Source organism: Paralichthys olivaceus, chromosome 17 (genome assembly GCF_024713975.1).
Source record: "Paralichthys olivaceus isolate ysfri-2021 chromosome 17, ASM2471397v2, whole genome shotgun sequence".
Classification (NCBI taxonomy): domain Eukaryota; kingdom Metazoa; phylum Chordata; class Actinopteri; order Pleuronectiformes; family Paralichthyidae; genus Paralichthys; species Paralichthys olivaceus.
Window position 1 is genome coordinate 8117918 of NC_091109.1, and position 19582 is coordinate 8137499.

At 40.4% G+C, this 19582-nt stretch overlaps 2 protein-coding genes across 6 annotated transcripts; one reads left to right on the forward strand and one right to left on the reverse strand.

The window, feature by feature from the left end:
• The first annotated feature begins 184 nt into the window (after positions 1-184).
• mak (male germ cell-associated kinase) lies at positions 185-14657 on the forward strand. 5 transcript variants are annotated; one of them, XM_069512765.1, is made up of 17 exons: positions 185-339; positions 2709-2799; positions 2989-3094; positions 4173-4227; positions 4785-4906; positions 5564-5643; positions 6807-6939; positions 7294-7465; positions 7919-8086; positions 9044-9373; positions 9582-9787; positions 9926-10065; positions 10421-10570; positions 11330-11416; positions 13236-13355; positions 13563-13652; positions 13855-14657. In XM_069512765.1, exons 3-17 carry the CDS (start codon positions 2991-2993, stop codon positions 14013-14015), a joined length of 2118 nt encoding a protein of 705 aa, XP_069368866.1. In that variant the 5' UTR covers positions 185-339; positions 2709-2799; positions 2989-2990; the 3' UTR covers positions 14016-14657. The 5 variants fall into 5 exon arrangements, with proteins under 5 accessions (XP_069368866.1, XP_069368863.1, XP_069368867.1 ...); XM_069512762.1 differs by lacking the exon at positions 5564-5643 and adding an exon at positions 6053-6135; XM_069512763.1 differs by lacking the exon at positions 5564-5643 and adding an exon at positions 6053-6135 and having other exon boundaries at positions 298-407.
• A 42-nt stretch (positions 14658-14699) lies between these two features.
• tmem14ca (transmembrane protein 14Ca) lies at positions 14700-17018 on the reverse strand. Its single transcript, XM_069512767.1, has 6 exons — positions 16871-17018; positions 16510-16572; positions 16336-16420; positions 15816-15917; positions 15598-15685; positions 14700-14867 (listed from the first exon to the last, which is right to left on the reverse strand). Exons 3-6 carry the CDS (start codon positions 16409-16411, stop codon positions 14810-14812), a joined length of 324 nt encoding a protein of 107 aa, XP_069368868.1. The 5' UTR covers positions 16412-16420; positions 16510-16572; positions 16871-17018; the 3' UTR covers positions 14700-14809.
• Positions 17019-19582: the final 2564 nt, after the last annotated feature.

The following is a 19582-nucleotide window of genomic DNA, read 5'->3' on the forward strand; positions in this document are numbered from 1 at the left end:
TTTCTCAATTTGATCGGTAGTATTTTCGGAGTCACAGGGTTAACAAATATACTATATTTATAGTTTTATAGTTCCGTAGTTTAGTCCACCGATCACCGACCCCTCAAAGACAACAAGTCCCAGAAAGCCTTGCCTCCGTACGCACGCACGCGCGGTTGGTCTCCTAGCAGCTTAAAGAAGCGTCCCGTGTTTGTGTGTACGTTTCCATAGGGAGCGGACACACGCACACACACGCTCACGCACGCAGCGAGTGGGGATTAAACAGTGTGTATTTGACCTGAAGACACTCGGTGCTTTCAGAGGACGCAGGCATCAGCCGAGGAACTGCACCCTGAAATGGTGAGTTTAAAACTGAGAAGGAGAAGGTGGTGTGTCAAGCTGTGTTCCCCTGGACGACATGTTTCCAGGTACCTGAACCTCCACTAACACCCTTAGCCCCCAACCCTAATACCCATGGGACAACAGTTCTGACTGGAGGGAAACAACCTGTGAGAGGATACTTGTTGTTGTTGGTTGCCTAGAGGAACTAAACCGTCAATACGTTTTCTTTACATTGCTTTGTATCCAATATAAACAATATCCGTAACTACAAAGTTATAGTTTTATGATTAACTCTGCCACAAGCAAAGTCTACATTTATTTTATCGAGTGGTCTAATCACTGAGAGTCTGAAAGATATGGATGTTTTGGGGGCCGGTATCCATATCGATATTAGGGAGTAAACTAATTTCAGATATAATGGCCAATACTATTAATAAAATAATTTGTCAATGATTCCTTAGATGCCGTTATTAAACCATTATGAGTAAGATATAAAATTGAGGCTTGAGATTTTACAGTTTACCATAAACATTATTATTAACGAGTTTGAATAAATAGATAATGGAAATACAACTAAATATATACAACTTTATTGAGTAATAATGAATTAATTGATGACGTCGATATGTTTTGTTACTTGTGAGTGAAAACATGTTAATACCTCAAGGGCGATGCCAGTGAATTGTGGGGGAGGAGCAGACAAAATTGAGGACATATTAACCATAAACGCTGTTATTAATTACTATTAAAAAAAATACTTAAATACAACCAAATATATAAAAGTTCTATTAAGAAAAGTAACATGTTTGAAACTGAAATTTCTCATTTCGGATGGGCTTGAATAATCGCGTTTCAGATCACAGTGAACAGTTTCCTGGTGACAGGTTAGTGTCTACGCTTGTTCTCAATATGATTGACCTTGAGTAGCTTCTTAATGTCATGTGGCCTGGATACATCTTAATTCCCTTTAAATCCCTCCACAACAGATTGCCATATGTGAAAGCTAAGTGCTGAGCAGCAGCGTGCCGGCCTCTCTACTTCTGTCTTCTCGCTCATTGTCTCAGTGAGACTTCAAGCAGGGCATTGTGTTGTTTTGAGAAATTATTTCTTATTTGAAGAATTTCAAACATTCACATCATGTTTGTTGAACTGATTTGTTCATCATCAAGAGTCAAAGAGCTACATTCAGTTTGGACATTCTCTTTTAATGGGAGCTCTTGGCCTCTTCCTTCTTTGAAACGAAATGAACATTGATCTTATTTTGTTTCGCTGCCCCTGATCCACCTGCAATTAGATTTCTTTAACCAAAACACAGCCGAGTGGTTGCACTTACTTAAATTACATGAAAACAGCTAACAGATGGAACTCTAATCCCTACACCCTAATCTTCAAAATCATTATACTTATTTTTGACATATGATGCATTATTATTTGAAACCAATTAATTTAATCTTTTAATCCATTGACCTTTTATTTTTCACAAATACCCACTTTTCTCCTACATCTCCTCAGTGGATATACGCTGCTCCACCTTTTAACTGCTATTCTCCATAGAAACTCAAAGTGGATTTATAGATAAGGGAAAAGTTTTCTATCAATTTATTGGTCCCGGCCTCTCAATTGTTGCCTCTGGTCGTCAGACAATGTCCTTTGATACCCAGAGGACTCTTTAAATGCATATATATATATATATTATAAATTGTGACACACACATTTTGCATGAGCTATGAGCATTGAGTAGCATCAGGGTTAGGGTTAGCTAGGATATTATGACATTCTTTTTGTGGGCCTTCTGTTTCAGAAACTAACATGTGTTGGACAACTCATCACTTTTCAATCTTCCCTGCAACAGGATTTTCGGGCTAGCATGGTGCAGAGTTAAACAGAACATTGGGCAGCAGTGCAGCTTTGTCATTACCATTTAAGTTTTTGCAACTTGTTGCTTTGAGGATATCGGTCGGCTCATTTGCTTGTTTTTTGCTTCCATAGAATGTTTTTAAAAGTCCTGAGGAAGATTTATTTGGCCGATTAATCAAGCTAACAGTCAAATCCTCTTGCCGGGCAGAGTGCTTGGGGAAGGTAGTGCATGCCGGTAAGTAGTGACAGTGATGTAACATCCTATTTGCATCCCTGTTGGCCTAATCTGCCCAGGGCTGCCTATGTCATCTCCTTTGGGTCGTCATGTTGGTGCCTCATACTAGTATGACACACACCTGCTTCTCCTCACAAAGCAAAACAACAAGAAATGCTCCTAGCTTTGAATTTGTCCTCAGAGCACTAAAAAAGAGTTTGGGATGGATTTTCTGGTGTAAAACAACCTTTTTTTCTTTAATGAAAAGTATTGTGTTTGTTCCTGACGATATCTGTTTCTTCCTTTTCCACCAAAGACTTGCAAAGGCACAGTGTTGACTGAGCCACACCAGGATTTTCCAACCATGGATCAGTTTCTGGAAGATGAGTTGTGAACGTGAAGAAAAGGTGAGCACTGTTCCTGGGATGTGAACCACTCAAAACAGAAGTCGCACCTCTTGAGAAGAGGCTGGTGGATTTCTACAGCTGAATTCATAGAACAAAAAAGACTTGATGAATGGGCCAGTGGTGTGTTTCCATAACTTGATTCATGCATTATGGGAAAGTTAAAAAGCTGTTGAAACAAATTTGTTGTAGAGATGATGAATCGCTACACCACCCTGAGGCAGCTGGGTGATGGCACCTATGGCAGTGTGCTGATGGGGAGAAGCAACGAGTCAGGAGAACTGGTGGCTATCAAGAGGTGAGGATGATGACCATTTCAATTCTTACTCGATATAAATGTTGTCTGTCCTTGTTAGAGTCTGACAATATGTTGATAAAATATTATTGGTCAGGCTAAAGTAGCTAAATAGCTTAAGTGGGGGTGGTTATTTTTATATGGTAAAATAGGGCTGGGCGATAAAACAATATCACTAATCATCAGGATATAGTTTTCTTCAATAACAATGTAACAAATGTTCAGTATATAACCAATTAATATATCAATATATCGATCAGAGAGGAGATTTAACACATAATTGATCTACATCATAATTGTTTTACTGTTTATTAAGGGTTTGTCATTCTGTGCTCAGAAAGAAAAGTTTGAAACCACAACTTTCACTCAGGAGCAAAAATGAGTCTTTAAAAGAAATGATCTGCCGTTGCAAAGTGCTTCACAAAGAGGACAAAATTAAATCAAGAAGCAAGCTTATGGTTTCCTGCCATCACCAAGGCAAACAAAACGGCTTTCATGGCTTTGTGTCAGCAGCGTGGCACCAGGGTTCAATAATAGATGAGAAACCTGGGAGATGTGTCCACACGTCGATCGTTCGGTTACCATGCAAGACAATACTTGTGGTGACGGTGAAAGGGAGTGAAAGTAGAAGGGGGTGTGTCAGGTTGCTGACATTGTAGAAGGAAGGTGCTCAGAGAGTAGAAAAAAGATATCTGTAAGTTCTGCACCTCTTACATAATTCCAGAGGGATGGGAGCTATCATAAAAGATGCTCCACATTCCAGTGGTTGTGTGCTTTGAGTCAATGGGTCAAAAATGAATCGGTGAAGCCCCTTAGGCTAAAAACATCAATTCATTTCATGTTGAAATACAGAGGTGTGAGAGGTTTGCCCGTGAAATGAGCTGAAGTCAGAGACGTGTCAAAAGAGCTGAATTATTAATGCAGCCATACAAAAGAATTTTGCAAAGACAGTAACACTACCATATGTTATTAATTTATGCGGCCTGCAATTCTGACATCATCTCTTACTCCTCACATATGCATGTGTATGTATGTTGATATTTATATACACATACATCAATCTATGTTTTGTCTTTCATAGGATGAAGAGGAAGTTTTATTCATGGGAGGAATGCATGAACCTAAGAGAAGTGAAGGTAAGGGCAGTGATACTGAAGGGGCTTTCACACCTGCCTTGCTTTTTCCAGAATAAATCTAAATTTAGTCCAACCAATAGAGGTTTTGTTCAGGATCAAATTAACCATCATGGTATATATTGTTTGCAGTGTGGATAATTTTTTTTGTTAAGATAGTTCAGACTTTCAGAACAAACGCAGGAATGTTTAGAAAGCTGTAAAGAATATTAGAAGAAAACGAAGTTGCTCGTTGGATAGCTTGCTGTCCGACGATGTAATGTTTGAATGACGGGGATGTTCATTTAGTTGATACTGATAATGATTACAGTGGCAATGTAATCAAGTGAGCCAGTTCATTCATTTTATCCATTCAAGTGTATTCATTTGTCTAAAAAGCCTATTTTGTGAACAATGAGATTTAATTCATGTTGCACGTTATATTTTTAACTCAGAACCACGAGACAGTGTTCTGACTCTCAGCTAATTTCCGATTTAGCCGAAAACTCTGTTGCAGAGCAAATCTGTGAAATGTATCCTTTATATTTTCCTTCTCCTTCTCCAATGGTGTGTCATGGCAGTCACTGAAGAAGCTGAACCATGCAAATGTAGTGAAACTGAAGGAGGTCATCAGAGAGAACGATCACCTCTACTTTGTCTTTGAGTACATGAAGGAAAACCTCTACCAGCTTATGAAGGACAGGTAAGAAGCAAGACATCTCCCTTTATGTTCATATACTTGGAACAGCCTGTCCGATTATTATATAATTTATTAATTATTATATTGTGGGGGGCTGATGGTGATTTATACGATATTGACATACAGTATGTACCGATATATACACACACCTACAGTATATCTATAAGTAGAACAATATATAAATTGGCAAGATCTATTTTGGAGGTTCAATGCTGATTTATTTGGGGAAGAAAAAATTCAATATTGATATATTGCTGATATTTATTTATATCTATACCTAGATATAAAAATATATACTGTATATATGTTTTTACAAGATGACATTATCAAACCCTTATGACAAAGAAATGTAATTGAGGTAAAAAAAATATGATTTAATGTAAAATGTAATGTGCTTCTTCTGTGCAATGTTTTTTGTGTAAAATACACGTTTTCAAATAGGCAAAGAGCTGATTTCTATCCACCAAGGGGCTCTAATGTTTGGATGTACCCAAGTGTGTTTGTGTATGTTCTGGTTTTACAGCTAGATAGATGAAGTGTTTTTTGTGATTTGTTTTTCAGCACATTTGACCAGTTCTTCAACAACAAACAGAGTGATGTTTATTCAATGGTGCTTACATTAGAGGGTTAATTGGAATAATATCCATTTTATGTTTCCAGAAAAAGATTGTTCCCAGAGTCAGTGATAAGAAACATAAGCTTTCAGATATTACAAGGCCTGTCATTTATTCACAAACATGGTAGGTGTATGTGTTCTCCTCTTGCCTCGCATGTGCATGGGAGTGGCTGCATATACTGCAAGATTCAATGAAGAGTTCTACAGTGTCAAAGTAACAAGGACCCTATAAATTATGAATATTTCAGCCTGCCTCATCAAATTGGCGATTAGCTGATCAGAATCTTGGAGTTTGTGAACCCTCCATAACTGCCTCATTCATCCTGACTCTCTGATCTTCATTTCTCTAACTAACGGATGTGTGGAAAACTCATTTGTTGGGTAGTAAGTTTTGAAAATCTGGCAAGTGTCACACATAACCCATGATTCCACACATCCGGTTTAAATGCATGCGCTTTTCCTCCCTTTTTAACTTCTTTTCTTTCATGTATCTGTCTTTCCTCTCCTCTTCTATTTCTTTGGTCTGCAACTAGAGAGAATAAGATGTTCTCAGAGAATGAAATTAGGAACATCATGTTTCAAGTGCTCTCTGGGCTGGTATTTGTGCATAAGCATGGTAAGAGGCTTTACTCTCTCACTCTTAGCTTGACTTGTAGTTGGGATGCTGTGTTTTGTTATTGTTAGAAGTCAATGTGACCCTCTACGACGAGTATTAGGGACAATTAAAGGGGCGCAAAAAAAATCATTACCAGAATAAAGTCAATGTATGTATAATATATGCATAATATCTCTGAAATGTATTTTATTTATTTCAATATGTCCCTAATACTGTGTAGGAATCCTCAGACAGACTCCTAATAATATTGCATATTGTTTTATTGTGTCTAAGCGGTAATGTAGGTTAATGCATGACTTTGGATATATTCTGTATGAACCTGGGCCAAAACTTATTTGTTTGTGACATCAAACATTGTAACTTCTCGAGGTTTAGCCAACTTGATCAATCGAGAGACATTTCATTTTTAATTTTAAGAATGATGGTAGAAATGATGTTGCAGCCATATGTACGATTCACATTCATATGCAATGACATCTTAAGTATTGTAAATTTAAGGTTTGACAACTAAAATCACTGGGTCAAGGTTAAGGAGAAACAATCTGGCCCTGGTTACTGTAAATACAAAAAACTGAAGTACAAAAATCTGTTGTGTAGTATAAAATGCTTCTACAGAGTATATGTGTAATTAATTTCAGTTGGCTAAAATCATGTTGTTAACTGTTGTTCAGGCTTCTTCCATCGAGACATGAAGCCGGAGAATCTGCTGTGCATGGGTCCAGAACTGGTCAAAATAGCAGATTTTGGACTGGCCAGAGAGATCCGCTCCAAACCTCCCTACACAGACTACGTATCAACCAGATGGTGAGAGGAGTTTCCAGACATCAGTAGCCATCAGGGAAAAAAAAAAGTTCATACATTCAGAACAGTTTGTTAGAGCAATTAACGTAGGAATAAGTTGGACTCATTGTGAAACTGTAGCGGGTCAGAGGACGTCAGCTGAGTAGGGGGCCGTTCATATGTGGTCCAGGGTGCATTTGCGTTCAAAGCACCTCAGAACGTCATCTGAATGAAGGACACATTTGAGTGCATTCACACGCTGTGTGCTTGGGATGGACACTTAGACTCAAATATACAGGGTCTTATATTTGCATCCTAAATATTTGTTTATGGTTTGTTTATTTCAGCACTATTAAGTTTTGTATTTTCTCTGTGAAGGTATCGTGCTCCAGAGGTCCTGCTCAGGTCATCTACCTACAGCTCTCCTATTGACCTGTGGGCTGTGGGCTGCATCATGGCAGAACTCTACACACTCAGACCTCTTTTCCCCGGGAACAGTGAAGTGGATGAAATCTTTAAGATCTGCCAAGTCCTGGGCACCGTCAAAAAGGTGAGAGGAAGCTGAATGGAGAGAAGTGAGAATGCAAAAACCTGGTGGAAAAATGCGGTATGGGTCAGGAGAGACCTTAGTATATTTTGGTCTGGATCCAGATCAGGGGCATTTTTCCACATTTTCATTGATTTCTAATGTTATTCATGGATCTTGATGAAAATAAATCAGGCAAGTTTCGGGGAGTTATCATTTTAGAGCATAGGACAAGATGGTGGATATCTTTAAATATATCTATGAGTTTGTGTAATTTGGTGTAGCTCCAAATAAAAGTTTGGATCTAGAGAATTTAAAGGTGGCTTCATAAGGTGACTGTTGGGATGTATTCTTAGAAATATTAAACATTAAACCTCATGCTGATGCACACAAATATTAATACTAGTGAAACAAAATCTCTATTTAAGTCTTACTAATGAATCTTGTCATGTGTAACCATCCATTTTTCTCCAATAGATGGATTGGTCAGAGGGCTACCAACTAGCTTCTGCGATGAACTTCCGCTTCCCCCAGTGTGTGCCCACCCACCTAAAGACCCTGATACCGAATGCCAGCAATGAGGCCATCGCCCTGATGAGGGACTTGCTGCAGTGGGACCCCAAAAAAAGACCCACTGCCGTGCAGGTAGGCAAGACTGAGCCTCACAGTCCTGACACAAGAGTCATGGTTTCATTTGTCCGGTGTAGGTGCCATTTATTGGGAGAAAAGGTATTCAATATTTTAGGCACTTTAACATGTAACTGTGAATGTCAAGCTAATAAAAATAACGTGTAGCATTGTAATATCATTTATTATTTAACTTGTGCATTATGAAGAATGCTTTGGAATTTCTTTTCCAGTGAAGTGAAGAATTCCATTCACTGAAGATTATCATTAGTTCTAACATCAGCATCATAACTTCAGTCATTTCATGTAGGTCTGGAGCCACATTCTGTGCTACTGCAAAATGTTGAGCCCCAGCGTGTGTGCTCCATGTCACATGCACATCATTTGATGACATTGTTAAAAATGATTTACAGTCCAGGGAGACAACTGAATTACTCATAGGAAACACCTTTCCAGTGGGAGTGACAACACTTTTCCAGTTTCTGCTTACAAAGATCCCTGGTGTAATCTCATCAAAAACCCCGATAAAGATTATTTTCCCCTCGCAGATCTGGTTCTGTGCATTCGTATCACATGCACATGACTGGTTGTTATGAATTTTGAGACTAATTACACAATACTCAAGAGTCATGTAAAGACTCTATATTTACCAATTTTCCACAGTGGATTATTGCCACTCATGCAACCAAGACAGTTATGTGGTCAAAAGTCTGTATGTTTGAAAAGAGTGAAATAAGGTGTTGATGGGATTAATTATCTACCTTTAGTGGCCGCCCAAGTAAAACTTCCAGTGAAACCACTGGACCCAACTGGGAAGCGCCTGCATTAAACCTCCCTGCAGGCCTGAGCATGCAGGTTGCTCTATGGGTTTTATATATGTTGTTTATTTGTTCAGGTTTTAAATAAGTCCCAGTAGTTGAAGGGTTTATTTGCTATTGAACAGAACAGCAAAGTATTTCTATCTTTCTCTGCTAGGCCCTGCGTTACCCGTACTTCCAGGTAGGCCAAGTGTTGGGGCCTCGTCCTCAAAGCCAGGAGGTCAAAAAAGTCCAAGCCAGGCCACCAGCCCAGAAGCAGCCCTCCGAGATCAAGACTGATCACCAGCAGTCTTCCTCCGAGTCCAAAGGCTCCACATCTTCATTTAAAAATCATCATCATCATCATCATCATCATCAGCAACAGCAGCAGCAACAGCAGCAGCAGCATCAGCATCATCATCATCATCATCATCATCATCATCATCAACCTCTTCAGCAGATCCCTCTGCCTCAACCCGAGAGTAAACCAGGAGGTGTTAGTCATCCAGTGAGTGTTTCTGTGTGATTATATTATGGGAGCTCCATAAACTACTGAAGGGGTTTTAATTGATGTGATTTTTGTGATGTTACGAATGTTATTTGCAGCATTCTGTTCTGAAATGAAAGAACTCAGGGTTCTGTAGTTACAGAACAGTCTGCAGGGCATCTGGTCCAAACATGACAGTTTGTGTGGATACTATCTCTCCCTTCTGCAGAAAGCATCGCTGGGCAGTGAGAACAGTGCTGGGGGTGGTGTGGTGGGTGCGCTGAAGAGCAGTCGTCGCCGCTGGGGACAGACGGTGGCCAAGACCTTGGACAGCTGGGAGGAATCCGACCAGTTAGAAAACACAGCCTCCAATTCCAAGAAACCGAGCCTGGGAAACGCAGAAGAGGAGAGGAGCGCTAAGGAGCACCACTCACAGTAAGTGCTGCAATGTCTGCATAGAACTGGATTGGCAATTTGACAAATTTAAGCATTGAAAAGTCAGAGGATCCGGACCAAACAACTGAAAGTGCTCTTAATGTGACGCATTACATTCTGTCTGGTTTCTGTTTTCAGGCCCAAGGAGCAGAAACCTCTGTATTCCTTCAGCACAGTTACTAAGCTGCCCAACAATGTGAAGGTTGGCCAGGTGGACTACAGTCTTCCAGGATCAGCTGCACGGCAGCACTACCTCAGCCAGTCACGCTACTTGCCTGGTAAAACAGCACGGTTAACAGCCAGTCAGTCAGCCTAATCCCAGCAATGAGGTCAACATAACTTGGTGTAATACAAACAACTGTGTAACTTTCTTTGGGTTTCTTTGTCATAAGAAAAGACATGTACACCATAAGATAGGAAACCTATTAAGAATAAACAATTTAATTAATCAATAAGATCAAAATAGAAATATTATATGCAATAATAATACATAAATACAATATAGATTATTATTCTATACATTTGTAAAAGAAAAAAAATTCTGGTATTTGGATTACAGGCATTAAAAAAGTACTGTTTCCATTGGGACTCAGATTTTTCTTTCACTGAAGTTGCCCTCTAAACTGCTTTAAGGTTTGATCGGCAAAAATCAGACGACTTCCGCGGGCGACAGGGAGATGAGCGCCATGACGCTTCGGGATCTGTGGGAGAACTCCTCTAACACTGTGAGCAAACCACTGGCTCCCATTGGAGGAGGATTATCTGTCACCAGAACCAATGCAGGTAAGTGGATAGAGTTTGTAGAAGTAGGAAGCGTTGATTTAAAAAGAATCACATCAATTAAAACCCCTTCAGTAGCTTATAGAGCTCATATAATATAGAGAGGAAGATAATGACCTGTGTTCCAGGATATTTCTATAAACAAATTTGTGATAATAACAGAAATTAATGTTTCTGAAGTTTCCTATATTACATTAATGACATCAAGTTAAGTCTTCTGCAACATAAACAAATGACGCTGTGACTCGTCTCATTTCGTCATGCAGTGGAAACCTGGCAACTGTCACTGTCATCCACTGCTACACGATATGAGACTATCCTCTGTGACACTAAAGCCGTAAATGCTAATGACGCCGCTAATGTCTCCTGATCAGTAGTTACGGGGCCACGGACAAAGCCGTGTCAGGGGTGAGCCTAAGTGTCTGCGAATTTAGAGATGGGAGCCCTCTAAAAATCATTTGTCATGTAGACAGACAGACACACAATATGACTCCCCGCTGTGCTCCCTCCTTCCCTCTCCTCCGTCTCTTTCTTTGGCTTCGTCTCTCCTTCCCCATTGCTTATTCATGAGATTAAGACTGTCCGTATAAGATCAAGTGTTTAAACGGCCCTCGCACCCCCTGCTCATTTGACCCACCTCCCCAGCATTTAAACACACACACCAGCATGTTCATGATATTTCTGTTTTCTCATCTCATTTTCTTCTTTTTCTCTGATTGCATGTCTTCCCCTCCAACTCTCCTTTTTTCGCTGTGAGAACAGAAGACAGTTCCTCTAAGTCTGTGGATAGCCCACAAGAGAAAACGGTTGTTAAAGAAAGAATACTGGAGAAAATTGATTTGTCCAAAGGTACTTGAAGCAAATGACTTCATGAGAACTATTTGCTGTATTTTCTCGTTGTAAGCAATCGTATAAAGTTAGATATCTGTTGATTGTAAGGTGCTAGCCACGCTAAAGCTCTTTAGTGTACAAACTGTGTAGCTCTAGTTAGAGTAGAGCGCCACAGTGGCCACATTTAGAATGGTTCTGGTTACAGAAGTACATTTCCAATTAATCTTTTCCATTGACGTTCCAGAAAATCCTTCTGAAAAGAGTTTTAAAAGGTCCAGTGTGTAAGATTAGTGAAAGGGATCTATTGGCAGAAATTGAATATAAAATAATCCTCTTGATGCTTTTTAATTACATCGGGAGCAGGTCCTCTCTAGGGAGGCCACCATGTTTTTTTACAGTAGACCAAACTAGACAAACACCTTTTGAGTTTTTATGACAACTGAAGGCTACCACAGGTTCTCCTTCATGTTTGGAAGGAGAGGGTGAAGGGTATTCAGGCACAAATAAACCATGCTAATGATCCCTTTCCATCTTTTTCTCATCTCTAAAAAAGACTGTACCATGTTAGAAAGGGAAATCATGGTTTCCCTGTGCTTAACGTAATGTAACGCTGAACCACCTGATGTGGTAAACATTTATATAGTTACGGTGAGCTCCACCTATCAGAGATGTCACTGTTACACCTGAGGATTATGGGTAGTGGAGTACTTCTCACAACACAGTTGATACCATACGGAGTTGTGGCTTCTACAGGAGCATATAACATTGTTTCATAATCTTGTAAATCTATGCTGGATGGTTAAAATATTGCAGCTTATAATCACATTCTATACTCTACAGAAAATGAATGTTTGTTTTACTTCTGGAACATCGCTGTTGAGCTCAATGGAGCGAGATTAAAATTAGATAAACTAACAATCAGCATGGCCTCTGATATAAGCAAGCCTCAGGTATTCAGCCAGTGACTTAACATGAGAAAGAGAGCCAGCAGCTAAAAGCTCTGCAGGAGACGAGGGTATAAATACACAATTTAACCTGGGAACTAAGAACTCCTGTTGCTAAATAGATGGTAAATTGCACTACAACCACAACAGCCTCATGTGGGAACAATGGGGCTCTCGACTAATTATACTGATAAACATCTGTGAGTGCTGGTGAAGCAGATCGATGGTGTCACTCCAGAAGTTGAATGACTTCAATCACTCGACCTTATTCATCTGTTTTGGTCTTTTTTGTTTTTTTTCTTTTTGCATATGCAGCAATACTTCACACACAGTTTACAAGAGCATTTACTAGATGTTAGCTTTCTTAATTTGAATGTTTATTTTTGTAGCTTCAATGTAGTTATTGTTAACTTGTTAACTTGTTATATTATCTCTACATAGTCTGCATGTGAATATGCAGAATCTGTAGGTGAGGGACAAGATTTTGGTGCCATTTCTAGTTTGACCAATCCAACTGAGCAGGCTTTGGTTGCCCAAAGGTAAACAGTCTGTGCTTATGTGCTATATGCTTTTTAATTTGTCTGCATTCATATGCAGACAGCTGCTAACAGAGATGGCCAAAATGTCATCTGGAACTAAAACACCCACAAAAAGAATCACTGTCCACAGTCGAATGCACTGCTAATGGTGTACGTGAATGGAGGGCGGAGACTTGGCCCTCATATCTACACCGGAAGCCCCAAAATATTTGCCTATCAGGCCAATTCATTGCAAGACTGTAGCCAATAGCCCCAAAGGAAGTTAGCCTAAAGTCCATGCTGGGTGGGTACCTGATAGGTTTAACAACAAAATACACACAAAAAAACTAACTATGTCTCTCTTCTCTTGTACAGGGAACTTTGTTAGCACCAAGTACAACCTCTCAAGCGGTTACATCCCTTCATTCCAAAAGAAAGAGGTGGGCTCAGTGGGGCAGAGAATCCAACTTGCTCCTTTGGCTGGGCAGCACACAAGTAAGGACGCATTTCATCTATGTCAAACCAGCATGATCATTCTTGATCAATCCATGACTTTTTCCCCCTTACGTTCCTCATTTTTACTTGCTGCATTATCGGCCCGCGCTTGGCCATTATGCCTTGTTTCCTGCATTCAGTTTCCCCTTCCTCACTTATTTTTTTCTCTCACTGGTACAACCTGCGGCTCTTTCTTCACTCTTTCAGTCTCTTCTTCTCCTGATAATAAAAAAGACAAAGCTATAGCTGCAAAGCCCAAGCCCACATCCAACTCATTTTTGAGTGAAACCAATGAAGGTATTGTCATTTTCTTGTTGCCACAGAAATAATATACATATGATATAAACTAATGGTTTAATAAATACACTACAAGCCAAATTCCCATTCCCAAAAATTGTCCTTTATTCTTTTCTACTGCATTAAATATAGAGACGCTCTTAATAAAAATGTACGTGCAGTAGAGGTTGTATAAACTGATTAAGTGGCATGTTCCTTACAGATTACGAGGGCTGGAAGAAGAGGACGGACGGGCCACAGGTGAAGGGGAGCACCTACTCAGCTCTGGGGAAAACCTCTGGGAATCTCCTGACCAGAGCCCCTGCAGTACAGCCCGTCCACGGGAGAATGGACTGGACATCCAAGTATGGCGGAAATCGGTAGTTCTGGGGAGAAAGACGCAACGATTTCTGCTTGTTGGGCGGTGGTGCCACGGTACACAACTTTGGCTGTGAATCTGAAAATGAGCAGAGTTTTGACCTTTTTTAAGATCAAATCTGGAGAAAATATGACAATTTTATGCTCCTCTAAAAAAAACACATCTAGGTGTGCATGACAGATCCCACATACTTTTTTTCCATCATGAGACATTTTCCATCATGCAAGATCAACTTAACTTATACTCACAGTCTGTATATTGTGGAGATGAAGGTTGCCATGAGCCAAGACTGATACTGTCTGCAAGACAATCCCTCTGTTTCCTTGGAGGATTCAGTGTGAGCCAATTCTACTGTTAGCAGTTGGATGTTCTGAGTAGGATTTAAAAGTTGCATAGCTTTTTTAACTAGTTTTTAATTGTCAAGTATTGTTTCACTACCCATGGACAAAATGTTAACAGCCTTTTATCAACATGCTGCATTCTCTCTGCTTTAATCCACCAATGTAGCCGATAGATTCTCAGTGTAACGGCTAAAAGGCCAACATCAATTTAAAATATTGTGAAGTGACTTCAAACACCTTTGTGTTATGCAATGCATAAACAGACCATTTTGTAAGCATTTTATACAATAAATATTTGAAAGTTCATAGCATTCTTACTTTTTTTTAAAATAAAGGACACGACAGACATTTCTTTTATATAAACAAATTACTATATTTCAAACATGAACATGATAAACAGCGAAAGACACATTGGTCCTGAAGGAGACGATGAGATACACGTCACAATCTACACTCCATCAGGACTCCTGGGGTTTCTGGAGCAATGCCATGCCAAGCTTCCCCACCATCATTAGACTGGAAGAAGATAACAGAGGTCATATCAGAGTGATGGAATATGTACAACCACAAAAAAAGGGAAAATGTTAGTTGTTTTTAAAGGAGATGTCACATTCTGAGCAAGTTTCTATATGGGATTAACAGCAAAGTGCCAGAGTCTTGCGTTGCTCCATTTATGCCATCTCTCACCTGCAAAGCTCCGTACCCGACCCGTTACCATCTCCTCATCAGGACCCATCAGGAGCCACTAACATTTGACCCACGACCAAACCCTAAGCCTGTGATTTAATACACATGCTATATGCACAGTCGCTCAAATCAACTGGGTGATGGCCTCCTGGTTCTCTCATTTTGGTGGTTGAGTTGTGTTCTTGGAAAAGTATCTGTGAATTCTCAGAGCACCTGCACTCCTGCAGCTGTCAATGAGTTTCAGAGGTGGTTTCCTAGGCTTTTGCAATAAAAGAAATACTTCTGGCTGACTAGGCTTCATATTAGCTGATACAGATGTGAGATGATTTTAATTTCTGATTTCTGTAGGCGGGGGGACACAGTGTTTGGTTCATTTTTAAGAATGCAAAAACGTTATATATTTTCTACCCGTTACACAACTTTTATGCAGATTACCCGAACATTGAAAATACAGAATTGCTTCCACAGAGCAAAACACCACACCCTGTCCTCAGCATTGATCATTACTACTTCACAGTATGATCTGCATGCAAAATCCATATAACCGTATTAATGATACCTTGCTGCAGCCATCAAGCCCGCTGGCATGAACTTCCTGGATCCATAGAACCTCTTCCCCATTACGCCAGTCAGAGCTCCTGAGGTGGCTGGAATGTGGTGTGAAATATTGGTAAATGCTGACAAATACAGGAAGCATGCAGACGACACAGAAACAGTAAAGGTAAATCTTATTAGCCCACATGCAACACACACACAGGAAAAAAATATTGTACCAACCAAGGGACACCCAAACATTATTGGGGTCATTGGAGATCTGGTAGGCACCAAAACCTGCAAGGCTCCCGAAGAGAGCACCTGCAGCCAAAGAGGGGACGCTGCCTGGAACAGACAACAGGCCTCAGGTCAACACCCGCACCAGGCATATGTATAGACATTTAATGAACATGGACACTGAGGTCTTCTCAGGGGATAAATGTTATTGTGACTGGAACCGAGTTAGATTTGTGTGAGTTCTGGTGTTCAAATAATACACAATCCCTGGGTACATTCAATACTGATGAAGAGAGACAAACATGGTGAGTTTCACTGAAGATTCAGCAGCTTAAACTGTGCAAATACCGTTTCAGGACATACATCAGGATGTCTGTCTAGTGTTTGAAGAACTTTTTAATTTAAATTTAATTCCTTCACTGCTGAGCTGAACTGTTTCTCCTCATCCAACACCTTCCATTGCACTGTTGACCCCGGGCAAACCTACACGTGACAAATACATCCTAAACACTAGTTCCCAGCCTACCTGCTTTCACGTAACCGATGACTCCGCCTGATGCGATCAGCGCTGCGTACCCGTACCCGACCCAGTCCACAGACATGTTGGACACCTGTCAGGACACACACACACACACACACACTTCAGACAGTGCACACTAACACTGCAGGTCAAGGTGACTTCCTGCTGTTGTTGACTTACACAAGAGGAAAACTCTTCAGGAGCGAGTGAGAGCTGCGACCCGGAGCTGCTGGAGAGGACGAGCTGAACCAACAGGAGACATGGAAGCATTATAGCGCATGTTCACACACACACACACACGCACACACAACAGGAGCGTGTTCACTAAATCGTTAAACTGTGGCCTCATGGGCGAGCATGTCTGGCTTCGTTAGATAAGAAAATAACTGACTAATCTACCGAGCTTAGCTTCAACTAGCTACACAAACACATGACATCAACACAGCCGATCCACAGTCTGCAGGAACATACGGAGGTCAGAGATCTGAATGTTCAACAATAAGCAAACAGGAATATAAATGTTCATATAAACACATACAACCTTGGGTTCTTCTGCTTCTCCTCTGTCACGACCACCGGCTGCAGCCTGTTCCCTGTCGAGCACTAATCATTGGTGCACACGTTCCATGCAGCGGGATGCATGGTGGGAAATGTAGGCGCCGGTTGCTCAGAGGCTGGGTTTCCACCATAGACTGTAAAGAGGTTTCCACCATGGTTTCTACAACAACACTTCTACTACTGCCACTAAAAATTAAAAGATAAAGATGATAGTAGGTTAATAATAATAATAATAATAATGTTTGGTTTTTCTCAAACAGGGTTTCTATAAAAATAACTACTACTACTACTAACTGCATGTATAAAAATTAGTGTAAAAAGAATTTCCCCCTTGAAGGATCAATAAAGTATCTCTTCTTCTTCTGCTAAATCACACACACACACACACACACACACACACACACACACACACACACACACACACACACACACACACACAGGCCAGCGTCTTAATCTTCTGGAGTGTGTGAGACTGAACCTTGTCCATAGGGTTAATCTGTTGAGGCCTCAGTCACTCAAAGGAGGCTGGCGTCCTTTTTCCCGAACACAAGATGGCGCCACAGGATTACATTAGGTTTTATTGTGTTTTGGGACAACTCCCCCCCCCCACGACGTCCCTAAGGTCTAAACGAACTTGATTGTTCCCCCTCGGTGAATTTCTCCAAATATATTTTCATTTCTCTTATTTTGAAAATGTCCCATTTGATTCACTTCGGCACTTTCACTCACTGTGCACACGTGCTCACGGTTTCCAGCTACCTGCCACATTGCGTGTCCCTGCGCTCCTCCTGCAGAAAGATGGCGCTAGAATACAACTTTTTCTCATCGAGGGCCAGCGTTTCATACAACAGGGGGGCCTGAAACCTCACTCAGCTGTCACCAATCTCATGTTGCACGAGGCTACACGGGGCTTTTGTACCTGGACTGGCTGAGACAGGATTGTTGGTGTCATCAGCCAAAAAATCTGCAAATCCAACAGTGTGTCTTTTCTTACAGATGATATTCCAAGTCCAACTTCTGTAAAAGTTGGGGTCAAGGATTTAGTGCAACCACTGATCATTATTTTAAAAGTATATGGGAAGGATCAGAAACTATTAAGGGGTGGGGGAAAAGCCTTCTGGGATGTTTCTGAACATTTTTGGCACCTCAAATGACGCGCTAATTACGCACGAAATAACGCACCACACATCATAATAATAATAATAATACACCCATCAGTGTCATTAATTTAAATATGAATGGCTGTACAAGGTGCCTGAGGTGCAACTGACTATTAAACAGAGCCTCGCAGTTTTAGTAAGCTGAACGTTGCCGGAGGCCCCGTGCCATGGTGGAAGTGGTTGAAACCAAGCCCTAGACAAACACGGCTGGATATTCAAAAGGGACCCTCGCTCTTGTCAGACAGTAACCCCACTCTCCGACAGCTCTGCGTTAAACCTCCACTCCTCCCCAAAGTGCGCAGAGCCCCCCAAACAATATTTCTGATCCTCCTCCCACCTCCCTCTCTCCTCTGCTTTTGTCCAGGCCTGGTAAAGAGGTCTGGGTCTATATAGCTGCAGGTATCGTTCAGTTATTGTGCAGTTAAAATGTGTGCGCCTTTTGAAGTCAGACATGAAGGCTTTGTTTTAAACATTAACACCAGAAGAGAAAATCTATAGATGCATGTGTGGAATTATATATTTGGGGAAAAATATGAACTATAAATGGTTTATTGGGGAAAATAAAAAAAGAAAGTTTTTTTTTTCCCTGTGAGAAGTTTCTCCAGCATTCTCTGATCATGCATGAAATGTGTTTCATGTCAGTGTCTGAAGTGGAGAAGCATCCGTGCAGCTGTCTGCTGGAGACGGGCTCCGCAGACTGCATGTGTGTGCGTGTGTGTTTTCTCTGAAAAAAAATGGGTTTTGGACTAAAGCTTGGACTATTATCACCTATGTGAGCGCATATGTTGCTCTATGTATGTGTGCGTGCGTGCGCGCGTGCGTGTGTGTGAGAGAGAGAGGGAGGGAAAGCTCATTCGCTTTTGGCCCGAGGGGTCTACATAAGTATGTATTAGAAATAAACAGTGGATAAATAAATAATGACCCTCACAAAAGCAGGGGAGCTCTCTGTGCAGAAGTAATGATGTTGGCAGTTAACCTTCAAGTTTTTTAACTTGACACAGTTTCATTTGCGGCGAGAATTCATGTTTTCATTCGAAGACAAAACGGTAAAAGAAAAAAAAATGATGGATAGGCAAATTTACTTAAAGAACTTTAAGAGATCTGGCATTTTTTACTCTACTAGTTGAAGACAGACCCGTAGGATAATGTTTATATGCTTATAATTGACAATATTTAGCCTTATTTTATCCTCTTAAATTTGCAGCCATATTGTCTAAAAACTCATCTTCATTCTTGGTATTTCATTATATTGTTTTTACTGGAAACTGAACACGTTCCCTGCCTTCTCATGTGCGCAACCCACATTTAAACTTTCCATAAACAACATTTTTCTCAGACTTAAATTCACTTCATGCAAATAGATTGTCAGGTTTTTATATGGACAAGTGGAAATTGAAACATTCCATCGAAACATTTATTCATAGCGGTGGGATTAATCTCATATATTTAAAACATATTTTTTGGGGATTGTAATATTATTATCATTGGCTTGATAACACTAATACCACGTGTCTAGTACAAATTAAATAACAAAC

Coding starts and splice junctions, on each gene's coding strand:
- mak (XM_069512762.1), top strand. CDS start 2,991: ATGATGAATCGCTACACCACCCTGAGGCAGCTGGGTGATGGCACCTAT. Junction 6,136..6,806: donor GGTATTTGTGCATAAGCATG/GTAAGAGGCTTT, acceptor ACTGTTGTTCAG/GCTTCTTCCATCGAGACATG. Junction 13,356..13,562: donor TTTGGCTGGGCAGCACACAA/GTAAGGACGCAT, acceptor TCACTCTTTCAG/TCTCTTCTTCTCCTGATAAT.
- tmem14ca (XM_069512767.1), bottom strand. CDS start 16,411: ATGTCTGTGGACTGGGTCGGGTACGGGTACGCAGCGCTGATCGCATCA. Junction 15,686..15,815: donor TAATGTTTGGGTGTCCCTTG/GTTGGTACAATA, acceptor ACCACATTCCAG/CCACCTCAGGAGCTCTGACT. Junction 14,868..15,597: donor GGCTTGATGGCTGCAGCAAG/GTATCATTAATA, acceptor ATCTTCTTCCAG/TCTAATGATGGTGGGGAAGC.